At 35.8% G+C, this 13,577-nt stretch overlaps 1 protein-coding gene and 1 pseudogene across 1 annotated transcript in view; both read left to right on the top strand.

Annotated features, from left to right (window-relative positions):
• The window catches only part of CFAP47 (cilia and flagella associated protein 47), a 507,416-nt gene that overhangs the window by 174,653 nt on the left and 319,186 nt on the right, over positions 1–13,577 (top strand). The window contains exon 30 of the mRNA XM_040265344.1: positions 4,919–5,140. Coding sequence (XP_040121278.1) covers positions 4,919–5,140 — 222 coding nt within the window. The remainder of the gene's footprint in view (positions 1–4,918; positions 5,141–13,577) is intronic.
• Positions 6,284–10,832, top strand: LOC120882487 (annotated as a pseudogene).

The following is a 13,577-nucleotide window of genomic DNA, read 5'->3' as shown; positions in this document are numbered from 1 at the left end:
ATCACACATTCTAGTATACATTCTGTTCCCCAGTGATCTATGGCCAAATCAACCCAGACCAGTAGACAGCCTCCTTCAATTTCAAATTATCCAGAAGAAAACCTTCAACTTTTCTTTTTCCATGACTTTACAATCCTTTATCTTAAGCATGCTTTTCTACCTGTGCTGCTTATATCTTGCCCACTGTGATTTCAGTGGCTTTTTTTCCCCTCGAAATGTCTTCTGAAAAGATGGAGAACAGCTGGCCTCTACTCGGCATGTAATAACCCCTCTGAGACTTGAATCCTGATACTCATTTCCTTATCTTTAGCAGAAGAAATTTTTGCTGGTTATTTTGGAAGGCCTACTGGATGCAGCTTTTAATAAAATATCCATAAGCTGGAATAAAACCACCAGATAGGAGATGACCTCTCTTGGAACCAGAGAATCATTGGGACCATAAAATTCAAAGGCAGAACCCATATGGAGGAGTGTATGCTGCTGGGACAGCCATTGTTTTATTTGCTTGAATAAAACAGCAAGGCAGTGTTTTATTCTAATCAGTGTGGTTAGAGCTATTAACCAATGACAAGAAATTGGCACCATTTTTTTACTCTCAAGTAATTAAGATTAAAGGGAGATAAGTTATGATATAAAGAAATCAGCACAAAAAAAGCAAAAGAAAAAGTCGAAATGTAGGATCATCTTTTACATTTTTGTTCTTGTAACTTCCAATATTGCATCATCATTTCTAGATGTTATATAGGAAGGTTCTCAGAGGCGGGATCACTTGATCAAATAATATAAGGTTTAAAAAGCTCTTACATTTTTGGATGATTTCCTAGTAACTGTTCTGTTTTTTATCCCTTCTGGTGACTTTGTGGGTCTCCTTGTTTCTTGATGGAACTGAAAACTTTAATTTTTTTGATAAATGAGAAATAGCTCATGCATACAGCCTGAGCAAAGGCAGTTCTAGAGGAGTAGGAGGGCCTCTAGCTCTGGGAAAGAAGCTATTCACAACCAAAAGACTTTGAATTGTTACATTGTCCAAGTAACAGTGTTATTGAGTAGTAATTCTTTGTTTGAAATTTTTGGATCATGGACTCTCAGGCTAAGAAGATACTTTTTCAAGGTCATGCATGTAATGTTGCCAATAGTTGACCCCCTCCTCCTACATTATCCTAGAATCATTCAGTATTTCTGATGAGAAGTCTGATGTCATATTTTGTGAGTGTGTATGTTCAATCGCTCAGTTGTGTCTGACTCTACACCCCCGTCTTTGCTCCCCCATGGATTGCAGCATGCCAGGCTTCCCTGTCCTTTACCATCTTCCGGAACTTGCTCAAACTCATATCCATTGAGTCAGTGATGCCCCCCAACCATCCCGTTCTCTGTCATCCCCTTTTCCTCCTGCCTTCAATCTTTCCCAGCATCAGGGTCTTTTCCAATGAGTTGGCTCTTCGCATCAGGTGGCCAATGGCTTTCAGTAGGCCCTCTCACTTAGAAAATTCATTTTTAACTGTTTTTCTCTGGTTCATTTTCTGCTGTTTCCTCCCCTTTGTTGTCTCTATTTTCTCCATTCTCTCTTTCTTAATCTCTTCGTAGAATGATGGTAAACTTCCATGACTAATTCAAATATGCAACTGTAATATACATTCGTGGTGCATTGCCAGTGGAATGTCTTTCTTTATATTTAGTAATGCTTTGTGCCTTAAATTCTAAGTTGTATTTTATTAATATAGGCATTTTACTTCTGGTTAATAGTTATATAATATTTTGAATCTTTTACATAGATCTTTATTTCTTAGGATTTTGGTTATATCTCTTTGTATACCTTATATTTAGCTTGTTTCATATTATTCTTTTTCTTTTAATTCAAGTTTATGGTTTGTATAAATTTAATGCAAATACTATGAATTTAGATTTAGATCTGTGATGTTTTTAAGTTCTTCTGTTTTTCTACCTTCTCTCTCCTTTTTTGCCTTCTTTTGGATTGATTAAATGGTCTCTTCTTATTTCATGATTTATCTTCTACAAGCTTAGAAGTATACTTCTATAATTCTTTTAATGATTACTTTATACATTATGGCATATATATAAGTTTTTGAAGTCTTATCATAATCAATAATTTTATTCTCTTCCCTGATATTACAGGAACTTATATGTTGACTTTATTTTCTTTCTTCCAACATACACTGTTGTTGTATAATTCTATACTTTATATATGTATGTAAAATATCTGGAGTGTATGTATACCCCAGATATTGATGCTACTATTATTTAATCAGTCAACATTTGCTCATATATTTACTTTTAGTTTTTCTTCATTCTTTTTATATCTTTAATTTCTCACACAAGATGATTCTTCCTCTCAAATAATTATCTTTAGATCTTTGCATTAAAGTCATTTGGTAACAAATTCTGTATTTTGTTTCTGAAAATAGCTGTATTTTTTCACCTTTATTCTAATTGTATAATTTGTTTGGTATAGGATTTAAGGTTGGCAACTATTTTCTTTAAGATTATTTAAAATATGTTATTTTCTTCTGTAATCTGTTTCTGTTAAGTCATCTGAAATTTTAATTTTTATTGCTTTGAAGATATTTTCTTTTTATGGGTAAGGGAAGCACTTTTAAGAGTTTCTTTTTATATTTGGTTTCAACAGCTTTACTCTGAAGTGCCTAGGTAAGTTTTCTTTGTAGTTATTCTTATTGGAATTCATAGTGATTCTTTCATCTGTAGTTCGATTTTTTTTTATTGTCGATTTTGAAAGTTCTCATCCTGTATCCTTTCAAGTTATGTGACTGCTGCATTCTCTTGGGCTCCTCTTCTTTGCTCAGTCTCCTATATTTCCCATCCTTTTGTTATTCTGTATTGCAGTATGGTACTTTCCTATGGCCTGTATTTCAGTTCATTAGTTTGCTTTTCACTTGACTTAACCTACTGTTAAACTCATTCATTGCTCTCTTAATTTTACTTACTGGATTTGCTTATCTGTAAATTTTCCATTTAGTCATTTTTAAATATAATTTATAGTTCAGTGACAAGATTCTCAATTTTAAACTTAGTACATGCACTGAATTTAAAATCTGTGTCTTACAACTATTATAAATGGGGCCTCTGTGTGCCCACTTATTATTTATTATTTCTTTCCATTTGACTTCATTGTTTTTCCCCCTTTTTTAATCTGTTCATTGATTTGTTTTAATCCTATTTTGGTCTATCATTCATCTTTTTCATAGAAATATTTTAAGGCCTATGAGGCTGCTAATTTTCTCCATAAAGTATTTGATTTGTTGGTGATTTCAGGATATACTAGGTTTATTATGTACCTTACTTTTCAGAAGGCTGAGGAGAGAAAGGTCAAATAACTTTCATGTAGTCACAGAATAAGTATCAGAGCAAGGCTTTGAGGAAAGATACTGAAACTCTTAAAACTTGTAGTTTCTTTTGAATTTGCTGTATAGTCCTACTAGCTACTAAACTAGAGAACTGCCATTCAAAATGGCCCCTTGGAGACTTTCTTTTGTCAGTCTAAGCTAGTGATTCACTTGTGATTCTCATTGCTAGTAACCAAATACACAGAATAGTATTAGATATTTCATAAACTGTAGGTAGCAAGAATTGGTTGGATTTTTTTTAATCCATTTGAAAATTAACATGCATCACAACTTGCTATGTGAGGTATAAGGAAATAGAGATTGTATTATCTTACATAAAGAGCAGAAAAATCACAACTTGGTATGGGAGGTATCAGGAAATAGAGATTGTATTGTCTTACTTAAAGAGCAGAAAATATATATGGAAACAATAGCTCTCTGGACTTTATCTTTAAGATGAGGATCCCCACTCATGTGGCCAGTGTGCAGGATGTGCCCTTCTAAGTATTAAAGTATCAATATTGAGCAAATGTATATAAATATGTCTTTGTGTGTGTGTGTGTGTATACATATATGTGTGTGAGTGTTTGATGAATGTTTGAAATGTCTTACAAATTATTATAAGCATTACTGTCTCCAATTTATACTGTACAAAATTGAGTTGAAAGTGAAAGTCACTCAGTTGTGTCCAATTCTTTGTGACCCCATGGACTGTATCCATGGAATTCTCCAGGCCAAAATACTGGAGTGGTAGCCTTTCCCCTCTCCAGGGGATCTTTCCAACCCAGGGATCAAACCCAGGTCTCCCTCATTGCTGGTGGATTCTTTACCAGCTGAGCCACAAGGGAAGCCCAAGAATACTAGAGTGGGTAGCCTATCCTTTCTCCAGGGAATCTTCCTGACCCAGGAATCGAACCAGGGTCTCCTGCATTGCAGGCAGATTCTTTACCAACTGAGCTATCAGGGAAGCCCACAAAATTGAGTTAAATAAGTTTAAATAACTCATTGCTGCTGCTGCTGTTGCTAAGTCACTTCAGTCATGTCCAACTCTGTGCGACCCCATAGACAGCAGCCAACCAGGCTCCCCCGTCCCAGGGATTCTCCAGGCAAGAATACTGGAGTGGGTTGCCATTTCCTTCTCCAATGCATGAAAGTGAAAAGTGAAAGTGAGGTCGCCCAGTCATGTCCAGCTCCTAGTGACCCCATGGACTTGCAGCCTACCAGGCTCCTCCGTCCATGGGATTTTCCAGGCAAGAGTACTGGAGTGGATTATACTCACACGATTTAGGTAGTGGGTCTAGAATTTAACCTTTATTCTCTTTTTCCAAAGCCCTTAACATTTGACAGCATCACCATTAGATAATGATGTGTGCTTAAAGCAAGTTACTGGAAAGCTCTGGGGTTATTAAGAAAATCTATTTTTTACTCGCAAAAAATAGGTAAATGAAGTGAATTGTATAATTTCTCATTTGATTTTAAATAGAACTGTACTTAGTCATTGAGAATGGTTTTTTATAACATTTTAAGATGTTTTTAATTTTAATATTATTTTCCCATAGGGATGTATATAAAATACAAGTGTACTCATCAGCCCTATCAGCCAAAAAATTTTCCAGACAGAATGACTTTTCCAAATATAATAAGACCATTTATGATGTGCTGATCCACCTATGTGGAAAAATGCCACCTGGAATTAATTCAAGTCAGTCTTTACCTGTGGATTACCCTGAAAGGGTGATTCAGCTTCATTGGCAACATTCTTTACTTCTTGACTTTCTCAGGTAAGAGAATGGGTATACTAATTTAAAAATGTAATTATGGTGTGGATGGAGAGATAAGTAAGTAGATGGGTGGGTAGATAGATAAACAGACTTTGATATTATTTGTCCTTTTGTAAAATATTTCCTAAGTTTCTATAATATATATATATATATATATTTATATGAAACCCTGTAATATATACCTTAGAGAAGTCAGAGAAAATAAGCATTTTATGACCTATTGAATTTATAATCTAAGGCAGTCATTCTCAAACTTTATCATGCATCCAAATCATTGACATAGTGTGTTAAGCAGGTTACTGACTCTTTCTCACAGCGTTTATGATACTAATTTGCATTTATAACAAGTTTCCAAATGATACTGATACTTCTGATCTATGACTTTATCTTGAGAATCTTCATGTAAGGCAACTATAGAAATCTGTTGAACTAAAAAAAATGATGGAATCAATAAATGTATTCCTCAGATTACTGTTAGTATAATCTCAGATTCTGGATACTGTAAACTTTTAGTCTGCCTATTAAAGTGTTTTAATATTTAAAAAGGTAAGCATATGAAAGATTCCATAAATGACTAATAGAAAATACCAGAAAAATACTTGTTAGCATAATGTCTATGTTCCTCTGCAAAGATTAAATGGCAAGTGGCTTTCATTAAAAGTCTCAGGGGAATGTTGGTGAATTTGTAACACTTCCTCTGCCTATATTTGCAGTATCTTGGTCCACTGGAACTCTCCCCTCCATAGGCAGTGTTACTACTCAAACTTCTATGCCCCTGTAACCACTAAATTACTAACTACCACTAAGTTACCATTTGTTACTTGTAACTATTTATGGGCTTTATGAAGTAAATAATATATTTTGAAATATAATATTGTGTTTCTATATGTTGCTACTTTGTATATGGAATCTACTTAATAGTTGGCCAGAGATGTTCATTCACCTTCTTTGGCAGAGATGGGAGTGGAGGGTAAGAAGAGGAAACTTACAATAGGAATGCAAATGAAAGATTTGGTGTTCAGTTTTGTTTTTTTTTTTTAATTTCCAGATCAGAATTTTTCAGTCCCTAGCAATACTATAGTCTTAAAAATTAGATGGTACTGGACAAAATATTTTTTCTTTGTGTCTTAGGCTCTCACTATCATGTCAATAACCAAAACTGGCTTAAGTTTCTTGTCGCTTGAAAGGGATATAGGAATTTCAAAGTCACTGAAGGTGACTGAGTTAAAACCCAGGCAATCTGTTATGGAGGCTGACCCACTGAACAGGCAGAAGAGCAGGAGATGGCTGTTTCTGCAGCCACAGTATTAATGAAAAACATGTGATGACTGGGAAGTGACTGGGGCAGTTATGAGAGACCCTGTTGGTTCTGGGTGGGACTAAGAGGAGAGGTTCAAGATCCCCATCTCAGACCTCAGCAGCAGATGGCCACATGTCAACTAGGTTCGAGGTGGAGAGGGAGAGGTCATTGCCAAAGAGATTGAGGATCCAGAAAAGTAATGCCACATGCATGCAGGTACAAGAGTACCTCTCCCCTACTTCATGGAAGCCCACTTCAGGGCTAAGCCACATTCTGAGAGGCCTTACACAATGTGGAGATCCTTCCTTTATAAAATAATATCAAATTCAAATTACAAAAATTATATACATAGCTTTAGAAGAAACTCACGAAAGTGAGGCAACCTGAAATTGAAGCTTTATTTGCTCTTCCAAGATGCCATCTTGTTAAGAGGATGAGAAGGTCTGAAATTTTGACTGTTTATCCCAAAGAACAGAGTTGCTGTAAAGAGACTGTTCAGGGTAGAAGAGACTAAGATATATGAAGATCCAAGACTGCATTCCACCCTGTGCCTCTACAACCAGTCTGGGTGGCAGAATGAGAAAGATGCTGTCAGTTAAGGAAAACAGCACAATTGTGTGTAACTGTATAAATTACTTTGAACACCACTGACTTACTCATGAATCTGTGTATCCTATTAATATGTAAGCATGCTGAGGACAGGAAGCATCTCTGATTCATCTGGCATCCCAGGGTCATTGATAACATGGAATGGATCCAAAGTTCCTTAAATATTTATTTATTAATATTGTCTCTCACAGAGATTTGCTTTTTGAACTTATATAGTGAAAGGAATAAAACCTTGAAATTGGATCTCAGGATAGTCATAAAATGGTATGGAAACTTTTGTGAAATATAAAAATTAGGACTAAAAGGAGAAAAGGTAATGAGTTTGCATTCTAAAAGTATAACCAGTAAGAAAGGGTCAAGTTGGAGAAAGGTAGGGTATATAATACTATGACTGCTGTACATTGAACACTGTGTATAATGTTAAACCATAAAGTCTTAAAAATAACTTTTAAGGCTTTTATTCCATAATATCTGTTAGTCTGCTAGAGAAGCCATAACAAAATACCACAGACTAGAAGCCTTTAACAATAGAAGTTTGTTTTCTCACTGTTTTGGAACCTTGAAGTACAAGATCAAGGTGTCTGCAAATTGATTCTCTTCTGAGGCCTCTGGCTTGGCTTTCAGACAGACTCCTCTCTATATCCACATGGTCTTTTCTCTGTGTGCATAAGTCCCTGGTGTCTCTCTGTGTGTCTAACTCCAGGACACCAGTCAGATTGTATTAGGGCCCAGTCTGAGGGCTTCCTTTTACCTTAATTACCTCTTTAAAGGCCTTAACTCCCAATGCGGTCAACATTCTGAAATACTGAGGGTTAGGGTTTTAACATATGACTTTTGGAAGCACATACCTCAGACCACAATAATATAGCATGTCTTCTATTTTTTTTTTTAAATATCATGTAAGTGAGTGTTATATTTTATAATAAATTTATATTTCTATATTTGAAATAATATGCTTAAGGTCTTTTGTGTCTGTTATGGAATGAATTAGGTCTCCCCAAAGTTCACACTTGTTGAAACCCTAACCCCCAATGTGACTGTGTTTGGAGATAGGGCCTTTTTGATGTAATTATAGTTAATGGTGTCATAAAGGTGGGACCCGAAGCTGTCTCCTAAGGAAGAAGGGTCTCACCAGAAACAGAATTGGTTGGCACCTTGTTTATTCTTGAAATTCTTGCCTCTAGAATTGTGAGAAAATGAATTTGTGTTGTGCAAGAGACCCAGCCTGTGGTATTCTCTTATGACAGCCTGAGTTGACTAATACAGTGCCTAATATCCTTTGATATAGTTTCATTTGTTTATATTCAATAATCATTTTTATAATGTGATTTTCATTGAAAAAATAAGCTTTTTATTTATAATTTCTATAATATAAAAATATAAAAGCAGAATATAAACATCAGGTATCCTATATTGAAACTGTAAAGTAGGATATCACCTAAAATAAAACTACTATAATCGTTACTTTCTAATTTCATTGACTGTTTTTTAACTTTGGTTAACATTTTACTGTATTTCTTTCAAGTCAAGTTTATGGGATTTATTTCTTAGTTGAAATTTCCTTCCAAATGTATTTTTTTTTAATTTTTATTTATTTATTTTTGGCTGTATTGGGTGTTCATTGCCGCATGGGCTTTTCTGCAGAGGGCTTCTCTCTAGTTGCAGTGTGTGGACTTCTCATTGAGGTGGCTTCTTTTGTTGCAGAGTATGAGCTCTAGAGCTTATGGGCTTCAGTGGTTGCAGTGCATGAGCTGGGTAGTTGTGGTTCCCAAGCTCTGGAGTATAGACTCAATAGTTGTGACACATGGGCTTAGTTGCTCCGAGGTATGTGGAATATTCCCAGACCAGGGATCGAACCTGTGTCTCCTGCATTGGCAGGTGGATTTGTTACCACTGAGCCACCAAGGAAGCCCCCGCGCTCCACTCCATCTTCCAAACATATTGTAATCCTGCTTTTTTTAAACTTAAACCTTTCCCCATGCTGTTAAAAACTCTTCATAAACCTCACTTGCAATGAGATACCATTGTTTTCAGAACCATTCCCAGTCTGTTGGACTCATTGATTTTTAAAATAAATTGTTCATATACTAAAAAAATATACTTAGAAAAACTAACGCTTTACCCTTCATAAGTAAATTTAATTTCACTTATGGTTTCACTTCTTTTCTCTTTAAAAATTTATATCAGTATTTCTGAGCAACAGCATAAAGAAGCGATTCTGGAACAGTACACTGAAGTAGATTAAAAGCATATGACTTTTGAATCAGACAGATGAAGGCTTAAATTGTAACTTTTTTGTACTTTTGTGGCTTTGCATAAGTTATTAATACTTAACATGTTTAAGACCCAATTTCAGTATCTATAAAATTGATAATGATAATTACTAAATTTCTTTGGTTGATAAAGAGTATTAGAAATAGAGACTTCCCTGGTGGTTCAATGCTAAGACTCCACGCTCCCAATGCAGGGGGCCAGGGTTCGATTCCTGGTCATGAAACTAGATCCTACATATGGCAACTAGGAGTTCACATGCCAGAACTTAAACCTGGTAGAGCCAAATAAATAATTTTTTAAAGTATTAGAAATAATAAAATATATATTAGATGACCCATAGTAGATTTTTATTATTAATTTAAATAAATTATGATCTATGGCTTTGATATGCCAAAATGTTTTCTTAAATTATTCCAGTATGGTAACCATTCATGACATACCAAAAACTGACTCTTGTGATATTTCAGGAAATAGAATATTTTAAGAATCTCTTCATCTATTAGAAATAAATGTTTTATTGATATAAGAATGCCAGAAGGGACTTCCCTGGCAGTCCAGTGGTTAAGACTTTGCTTTCCAGTGCAAGGGTGTGCGGGCTCAATCCCTGGTTGGGGACCTAAGAACCGAAAGACATAAAGCAGAAGCAATATTGTAACAAATTCAGTAAGGACTTGGTACACAAGTGCACATCAAAAAAATGGTGCACATCCAAAAAAAAATCTTTGAGGGGTTCTTGACTGGGTCTGGCAGCTGAAACTCAGTGCTCGGGTTGCCCCTGCAGCGACACCCCCTGGTCCCACTGGCACCACTGCTGCTTCCATTCCTTCACTTCTAGGCTGTACAGTGGGTACCCACGACAACGACTACAACTACCTCTTCAAAGCTGTCCTTATTGGAGATTCTGGTGTTGGAAAGAGTAATCTCCTGTCTCAATTTGCTCAAAATGAGTTTAATCTTGAAAGCAAGAGCACCATTGGAGTAGAGTTTGCAACAAGAAGCATCCAGGTTGATGGGAAAACAATAAAGGTACAGATACGGGACTTTCCAGGGCAAGAATGATACCACTGTATGGCATCAGCATACTATTGTGGAGCTGTAGGTGCCTTATTGGTTTATGACATTGCTAAACACCTCACATATGAAAATGTAGAGTGATGGCTAAAAGAACTGAGAGATCACGCTGATAGTAATATTATTATCATGCTTGTGGGCAATAAGAGTGATTTGCACCATCTCAGGGAAGTTCCTGTAGATGAAGCAAGAGCTTTTGCAGAATAAAATGGTTTGTCATTCATTGAGACATCTGCTCTAGACCCTACAAATGTGGAAGCTGGTTTTCAGACAATCTTGACAGAGATATACCGCACTGTTTCTCAGAAGCAAATGTCAGACAGACGTGAAAATGACATATCTCCAGGCAACAATGTGGTTCCTATTCATGTTCCACCAACCACTGAAAACAAGCCAAAGGTGCAGTGCTGTCAGAACACATAAGGCGTTTCTTTTCTCCCCTAGAAGGCTGTGTATATTCCAATTGCCAGGTCTGAGATTTAAATATATTTGTACTTCTTGTGGTCATTTTTGTGTTTATTACTTTCTCATACTTATGAATTTTTCCATGTCTTAAGTCTTTTGATTTTAGCTTTATAAAAACACCCATTTGTTCCAAATGACTGCAGCTTTTTTTCATGCTATGGCTTCACTAGCCTTAGTTTAATAAGGTGAATGTTTGAATTCCTCAATTATTGTTTACTTTTCCTCATAGAAGCTGTCACTGTAGGACATAATAGAACTTGATCCCTTGAAGTTCAGACCTATTGGTCTTGATTAAATCAAATTAAGAAGACTGTAGAAATAAGCTATCATTTTGCCACAGAGCAGCTTATAATTAACATACTCTTCTCTCAGTGCAGAGTATATTTCCATAAATCTAAGAATTGCCCTATAAACATAGCAGAATTTTGAGAGGGTATAAATTTTCCATAATTCTGGAAGTCAATTTCTAAAATGCCTTAATAGGTTTATGTAGTTTAGTAAATTTTGTTTTTAATTTTTGTAAACATCAAAGTGATTATAGAGGGGCAAACACTTTTTTCTGGAGAAGAATTATCTTAATCAACACAAAGACTGTGATGATTTCAGTAGTAGCTAGGAACTGGAGAGACTGGTGGAATTCCATCTGAGGTGCCTCTGTTACAATAATCAGGCAGCCCAAGTCATTTAACTTATCTAATTTCCCAGCAGTATATAATGTGGCATTTTATTGCTCAGGCAATAACTAGTTTAATGCTCCTAGTATCCGAAGGCAAAGTGTTAATTTTGTCTTAAAACCTTCCAGTAAATGCAACCTAGTTTTACCACAATAGCCACCAGCAGGCATGGACAATTATTTTAACAATGCTGATTCTTGAGTTTTGTAGTATATTATGGAATGTAGTCCAGTTAAATATCTGGTTTCAGTATGTCTAAAGAATACAAGAGAGGTTAATTTCTGCTCAAGTGGTACCGCTTAAAGGCATGTATTCTTTTAGTATGTAAGATAAAATAGTACCTTGAGTTTAAATAGAGTGCATTTAGGCATTGTACAAACCTGAAAGTTTTCTTTCACTACATTATTGAAATCAATGGAGCAGTTCATTTCTCATTCTGAAATGTGCACACTAATATTTAGTTTCATTTTTTTGTGGATAATATTAAGCACTTAACTCTGAAGTGTCTGAAAGTTGTGTCAACTAAATTGATACTATTCAGGATGGTGGAATATCCCCAAAATACACATGTGTGTGGGCTTGCCTAGATTGCTATGTTTCATAGTTAATCCTCTGTCTTTTGCGGTGCTCATGACGTGAGGGGCGCACGAAAGGCATTGCTGTCGATTTAGTTTTCCTCTGTAGCCATTTTATTATTTTGGTGTATTGGTTATGAAGATACTACTATCTCCTTGTAAATCACTACTCTGTATTTTATGCATGCTCTGTAACTTGATTTTTTTTAAAGTTATTGATTTGGAATGTGTTCACATTCTAATAAACAGTTATAGGGGGACTATTTTAAAAATCTTTAAAAGAATATTAGAAAACAAGTATTTGTCAAAGATGTCTGTCTTTTTTTAAATTTTTAAAAATGTTATTGAAGTATAGTTGATTTACAGTGCTATGATAACTTCTCCTATACAGCAAAGTGACTCATATATATATATATGCATATATATGTATATTCCATATTCTTTTCCATTATGGTTTATCACAGGATATTGAACATAGTTCCCTGTAATGTATAGTAGAACCTTGTTGCTTATCCATTGTGTATATAACACTTTTTATCTACTAACCTCAAACTCGCAATCCTTCCCTCCCTATCCCTGCTTTGGAAAACACAAGTTTATTCTCTGTGTATGAGTCTGTTTCTGTTTCATAAATACGTTCATTGAATTTGTCTTTCTCTTTCTCACTTACTTCACTAGTAACGATAATAGGATGATTATCTCTATTTCCACTCATGTATGCTGCAAAGGGCATTATTTCATTCTTTTTAGGGCTTCCCTCATAGCTCAGTTGGTAGAGAATCTGCCTGCAATGGAAGAGACCCTGGTTCGATTCCTGTGTCTAGACGATCTGCTGGAGAAGGGATAGGATACCTACTCCAATATTCTTGGGCTTCCTTTGTGGCTCAGCTGGTAAAGAATCTGCCTGCAATGTTGGAGACCTGGGTTCAATCCCTGGGTTGAGAAGATCCCAACCTGGAAAGGGAAAGATCTGGAAAAGGGAAAGACTACCCACTCCAGTATTCTGGCCTGGAGAATTCCATGGATTAAGTCCATGAGGTCACAAAGAGCCGGGCATGACTGAGCGACTTTCACTTTCATTCTTTTTATGCCTAATATTCCATTGTGTAAATATATATATATATATTCCATGTTTTGTTTATTCATCTTTTAATGAACATTTAGGTTGTTCCCATGTTTTGGCTATTGTAAGTAGTGCTACAATGAACACTGGGGCCCATGTACTTTTTTAAATTTAGTTTTGTCTAGGTATAGGCTTCCCTCATAGCTCAGTTGGTAAAGAATCCGCCTATAATGCAGAAAACCTGGATTTGATTCCTGGGTCAGGAAGATCCCCTGGGGAAAGGATAGACTACCCACTCCAGTATTCTTGGGCTTCTCTTGTGGCACTGTGGGAGACCTGGGTTCAATCCCTGGGTTGGGAAGATCCCCTGGAGAAGGGAAAGGCTACCCACTCCAATATCCTGACC

Source organism: Oryx dammah, unplaced genomic scaffold (genome assembly GCF_014754425.2).
Source record: "Oryx dammah isolate SB20612 unplaced genomic scaffold, SCBI_Odam_1.1 HiC_scaffold_23, whole genome shotgun sequence".
In the NCBI taxonomy this organism is placed as follows: domain Eukaryota; kingdom Metazoa; phylum Chordata; class Mammalia; order Artiodactyla; family Bovidae; genus Oryx; species Oryx dammah.
The sequence above is the reverse complement of the archived record's forward strand: the minus strand, read 5'-3'. Positions and strand labels throughout refer to the sequence as shown.